The 5,891-nt window shown below is 41.1% G+C and overlaps 1 protein-coding gene across 1 annotated transcript; it reads left to right on the forward strand.

The window, feature by feature from the left end:
• The first annotated feature begins 687 nt into the window (after nt 1-687).
• Nucleotides 688-1,122, forward strand: LOC121031388 (endogenous retrovirus group K member 10 Pro protein-like). The gene has a single exon (XM_040476478.1). It carries the CDS (start codon nt 688-690, stop codon nt 1,120-1,122), a length of 435 nt encoding a protein of 144 aa, XP_040332412.1.
• Nucleotides 1,123-5,891: the final 4,769 nt, after the last annotated feature.

A 5,891-nucleotide genomic window follows, 5' to 3' on the forward strand; every position in this document is an offset into this window, starting at 1 on the left:
GACATCATAAAAGGGATTGTCGATAGCCACAGCCAAGTCTTAACAATTCCCTGTGATCCTTGGCTGCCCAAAGGAAATACTAAACCTCCTGGGTTATGCCCCCAATGCAATCAAGGCTATCATTTTGCAAATCAATGTAGATCTAAATTCCGTAAGAATGGAGCACCCCTGCAGCTTAGGTCAGAAATGGGATTATGCCCCCACCCTCAGGGGCCCAAATGTAAACAATATGGGGAATCACATTCCATGTTGTTATCCTGTGAGTGATAGGACTTATGCAAATCTGTCCATAACCTCCTCCATGCCACAGGAGGGAGCTCTACATTAGATATCCCTGCCCCAGATTTTCTGGTCCTCGAAACCTCCATGGGAATTTATAAGATTACAACTGGGATTTATGGCCCTCTTCCTTCAGGGTCCATTGGCCTTTTTATTGGATAAAGTAGTCTTATGTCCAAGGGAGTTCATGTCCACTTAGGAATCATAGATGCTGGTTTTAAGGATGAAATTTCAGTAATGATTAGTACTTCTGTTCCTTATTGTATCATGACAGGAGATCACATTGCTCAACCATTGTTGTTGCCTTACATTGCTTTAAATTCCACGCTGATAGAATGGCAGGGAGGGTTTGTATCTACCCACAAACAGTTATTTTGGCAAACATTTCTAAAGGACAGAAGACCTGAGATGACCTTACAAATTAACGGAAAATCATTTACTGCCCTGGTAGACTCAGGAGCTGATATAACCATCATTTCTTCTAAGTTTTGGCCTAAGAGTTGGCCACTTTCACCTGTATCTTCAGTCTTTACCAGTGCAGGAAAAGCTACTGACATCCAACAAAGCATTGAAATTTTTCTATGTAAAGGGCCTGAAGGCCACGCTGCTACTATCCAGCCTTATGTTACTGATATAGCCATTAATCTGTGGGAAAGAGACCTATTAAGTCAATGGGGAGCATATACGAATTTTCCTTATGTTTCTCCTGCTGCAACCAATACCATGTCCAAAATGAATTATAACCCATTAAAAGGGCTTGGACAAGAAAATGGGCATATGGAGCCAATTACTGCTGAAATGCGGCCTCCTTATAAGGGACTGGGATATCCTGTACAGAATTGAAATTTAGTGTAAGAGCCACTGTTCCTGAACAATGTTATGCCTTACCATTAAAATGGTTAACAACTGCCCCAGTGTGGGTGGAACAGTGGCCCCTTCTGAAAGAGAAATTAGAAGCTTCAGAACAATTAGTGCAAGAACAATCGGATGCAGGTCATATAGAAATGTCCACTAGTCCATGGAATTCTCCTGTGTTTGTGATAAAGAAAAAAATCTGGGAAATGGAGAATGTTAACTGACTTAATAAAGGTAAAAGAGGTTGTACAACCTATGGGACCTTTGCAACCCGGGCTCCCATCCCCTACTATGATTCCCCGGAACTGGTCATTAATTATAGTAGATTTGAAAGATTATTTTTTTTCACAATTCTACTACAGCCAGATGATAGAGAAAAATGTGCCTTTTCTGCACCTTCATACAGTCATGTGGCTCCTGTGCAACACTATCAATGGAAAGTGCTTATGCAAGGTATGCTTAATAGCCCTACTGTGTCTCAGCATTTTCTTAATCAGCTTTCACAATTACATATTCAGTTCCCGCAAGTGTTGACTATTACATGGACGATACTCTTTTTGCCACAGAAACGCCTACACAGGTAGATCTTTATCAAACGACTAGATTATTGTTACCCAAATACAGCCTAATAATAGCAGAGGAAAAGATGCAAACCCAATCCCTTCCTTTATCTTGGTGCAAAAATTCAAAAGGCAACCATCATTCCCCAAAGAGTACAGATTCGCCAAGATAATTTGAAAACTAAGTAATTTCCAAAAGTTACCAGGAGATATAAATTGGTTGCGACCGGCTTTGGGAATCCTGACTTATACCTTTCTCTCATCTTTTCTAAACATTAGCTGGTGACCCCAACCTTAACAGCCCTTGGATCCTCACAAAAGAAGCAGAAGCTCAATTACAATGGATTAAAATCATATTCAAAATTGTCAGCTCACTCGTATATGACTTAATGTTCCTGTCCAATTATTGATTTTTCCTACTCCACATTCTCCAAAAGAGGTCTTATGGCAGGATGGGAGGTGGGAATCATCGAATGGCTGTTTTTACCAAATAAGCACACTAAAATTTTTACCATGTATCTGGATAAAATTAGGAATATAATTTGGAGAGGCTGATCCTGATTACGTGTGCTTAATGGTGATAATCCCTCCTCTATAATTATTTCCTTATCATATCAACAAATTGATATGGCTTACCAAACTAATATACAAGGGCAAATAGCTTTATCCAATTACATAGGGACAAAATTTTGTCAGTTTTCAAGGTTATATCATGGATTGGGCCAAAGATAATTTGAGACTGGCCTTTAGCAGATGCTGACACATACTTTACAGATGGAAATGGTCATGGTAGAGCTTCTATACATGGTCTTATTTCTAAGTCCTGGCAGACACCCTATACATGTACTCAAAAAATTGAATTAGCAGTCATTATAGATTGCTGCATCTTGTACCTGCCTCCCTCAATGTTGTGACAGACTCACTATATGTATGGTTCACAGTCCTAAATATTGAAACTGCACATATTGTTCCACAAAATGAATTACATCATCTGTTTTTGCATTTACAAGACTTAATATGGCATAGGCCACACCCTTTATATATCATTCATTCGCAGTCATTCTAACGTTACTGGCCCATTAGCCTAAGGAAATTCCATTGCTGATGACTCATTACAAGGCACCTTACAAATGGCACAACAAGAATATATACTTCACCCTACTATGTTCGAGGGCTTGCCCACAGACTCACTGTAACACATGCTCAGTCAAAAGACATTGTTAGTGCCTGTCCTTTCTGCAAACCCCTCACTGTGGCTCCATACACCTCTGGAGTGAATCCTCGTGGGCTACGGGCAAATGAACTTTGGCAGTCTGATGTTACCCATATTCCTGCTTTTGGTAAGCTCTCTTATGTGCATGTTACTGTGGATACCTTCTCTGGATATAGCTGGGCCACAGCATGTATGGGAGAAAAGGCAATGCACATTACTGCTCGTTTTCTTGAAACCTTTGCAATTCTAGGTATCCCACAACATGTTAAAACTTATAATGGCCCTGCATATGTATCTCATAAGGTAGCCCACTTCTGTACAGCCTGACAAATTACTCATCTTACTGGCATTCCCTATAACCCTCAAGGTCAAGGGATCATAGAACACACTCATCAGGTACTTAAAAACATGTTAATTAAACAAAAAGGGGGAGAAGAAGGACTTAGACCTATGCCATGGGAACCATTACATTGGGCCTTATACAGTTTAAATTTCTTGGACATATGAGGACCCCATACATGCCCTGCTGCTGAGGTACACTGGCACAAGCAAAAGTCAGCCCTGTTCATCAACCAATAGATTGGAAAGATGAGAAGGGACACTTGGAAAAGGGAGAGGTTATTGTGTGGGGCAAAGGGTATGCTTATGTTTCTATAGATCAAGGCTACCAGTAGTTACCCAATCACTGGTTGAAACCCAGACACAAGCCCATCCAAGCAACCTCGGTTCGACATGATCCCACCAGTCAAAGAGTTTCATAGAATGTCCATGGGGAAACCAATAATTGTGCCCAATGCCCCACGCTGTCTCCTGAGGCACACTAGGACCACTCAACCTCCTACTTGGGGACAAGTTAAGAGGTTGATGCATGATGCTGAAAAAAATATTGATGCAGACTCACAGTCTGCAAACTCCTCTCACCTTTTCCTTGCAATGCTAGTGGTTATCACTGCTATGGTAAGTGCTGACAACTATACTTACTGGGACTATATCCCTCATCCACCTCTCAATCAGGTAAATTGGTATGACTCCCCTGTGCCGGTATATACAAACAACACTGAATAGACACTTGGGCCATTTGACAGCAGAGGACCACATAGGCTAAATGAAGAAGATACTGTTATGGATAGTTATATATCGAGATCGAAGGTCCTTCTCCATGTTTCGGTTATGGGAAACACTGCCTTAAGAGTAAGCCTCAAGCATGGCTACCTATTATTTAAAAAGGAACCCAGCACAAACATACCTCTTACTATCAACCCATTCTCTGATTGGCTCCAATCTTACAATTAATGACATTCCTCCAATGTTTCCATCTTGTGCTACTCGTATGTTGTCAACATGGGATGGATGGGTGACTTGGGAAACATGTAGAGGAGAGATAGGGTGAGTTATTTTAAGTATCTCCTATGGAAGTGTCACTGATTAGAGCCCTATGGGCTTAATATTCATTACAAAAAATTATTCATTACAAAATTCATTACAAAATCTATGATGGTGTGTTCATAATGAAACTATCAGCACCACTGCCAATGGCTCAATTGTTTGGCACGGTGGGGGATTTTCTGTGCCCAGTCCTCATTTACAACAAGGACCGTTACAGAAGCATATATGGAAATTAACTGCTGCCCTCCACTCTTTACATACCAAGAAGGGCACATATTATAAAAACAGCTCCACCAATATTTCTACTTTATCCTTCACGGTTAGTAGTACCTGCTACATACGGGCTTGTGTCCGTTTGCCATATGTACTATTGAAAGGACAGTTTGGAATGATTCTGAGGCCATTATAACTTGTGTTAACTGTTCATTATACACCTGTCTTAACCTTCTATACCCTTTAATATGTGATCCGGAAGCTTATATTCACTTAAAGCACACAATGGCCTGTGGCTGCTGGTTCACATGTCTCAACCATGGCAACATTCTCCAGAAATATATCTGATGGACCAGGCTCCATGGTGAGTTCATCTATCCTGACAGTTTGTTGGAATGCTTGTTGTAGCTATTGCTGTGACTGCTGCCACTACTGCAGCTGTCTCACTGCACCCATCTGTGCAGACAGTACAATTTGTGCAACAATAGCATGAAAAATCGCACCAGCATTGGAAAACACAGCGGGATACTGACAGTAGACTGTCCAATGGGATTGCAGACCTACAACAGGCTGTGATATTTCTGGGGGATCAATTAGTGAGCCTACAAATATCATTAAAATGTGATCGGAACACTACATCAATATGTTTAACCCTGTTACCATTTAATAACACTAAATTTCTGTGGAACGATGTTAAGAGACACTTGCTCGGGCAATCTAATGTGTCCATGGACATTCAGCATCTGCAAGCAGAGACATATGAGACTTTCAAAACAAATCTGGATGGGGCATCCAGGGGCTCAGTCGGTTGAGTGTCCAACTTCAGCTCAGGTCATGATCTCACAGCTCGTGAGTTTGAGCCCTGCGTCAGGCTCTGTACTGACGACTCAGAGCCTGGAGCCTGCTTCAGATTCTGTGTCTCCCTCTCTCTCTGCCCCTAACCCACTCGCATTCTGTCTCTGCTCTCTCAAAAATAAAAATAAACATTAAAAAATTTAAAACAAAACAAAACAAAACAAAGCAAATCTGGACATGTTATCTGGTTCTAAGATCTTAGAAAGTATATCAGACAGATTGGGAAAATTAAGCCCTATAGAACATATTAAAGATTTTTAGTTTCTCTACTGCTATTCTATTTGTATTAATATGTGGTGTATTTATCCCTGCATGTGCAGTCTGGCTCCAGGGACAATGAACCTATCAAGGTGCTGACCAACAGCTTGGGTTATACAAGCTACAGTCCATTGTATACAAACAAAAAGGGGGAGCTGTTGGAGAACAAGAAGGTGGACGTACCATAAGAATGAACTGAAGGAAACAGAGCAGCAAGGAACTGAAAGCAGTTCTGTTCCCAGGCGGAAAGCCACAGGGACTGCATGTTCTCT

Source organism: Herpailurus yagouaroundi, unplaced genomic scaffold, assembly GCF_014898765.1.
Source record: "Herpailurus yagouaroundi ecotype Mexico unplaced genomic scaffold, PumYag 141, whole genome shotgun sequence".
NCBI classification, from domain to species: domain Eukaryota; kingdom Metazoa; phylum Chordata; class Mammalia; order Carnivora; family Felidae; genus Herpailurus; species Herpailurus yagouaroundi.

Bases quoted from the DNA above. Each gene is read 5' to 3' on its own strand.
- LOC121031388 (XM_040476478.1), top strand. From the start codon at position 688: ATGACCTTACAAATTAACGGAAAATCATTTACTGCCCTGGTAGACTCA.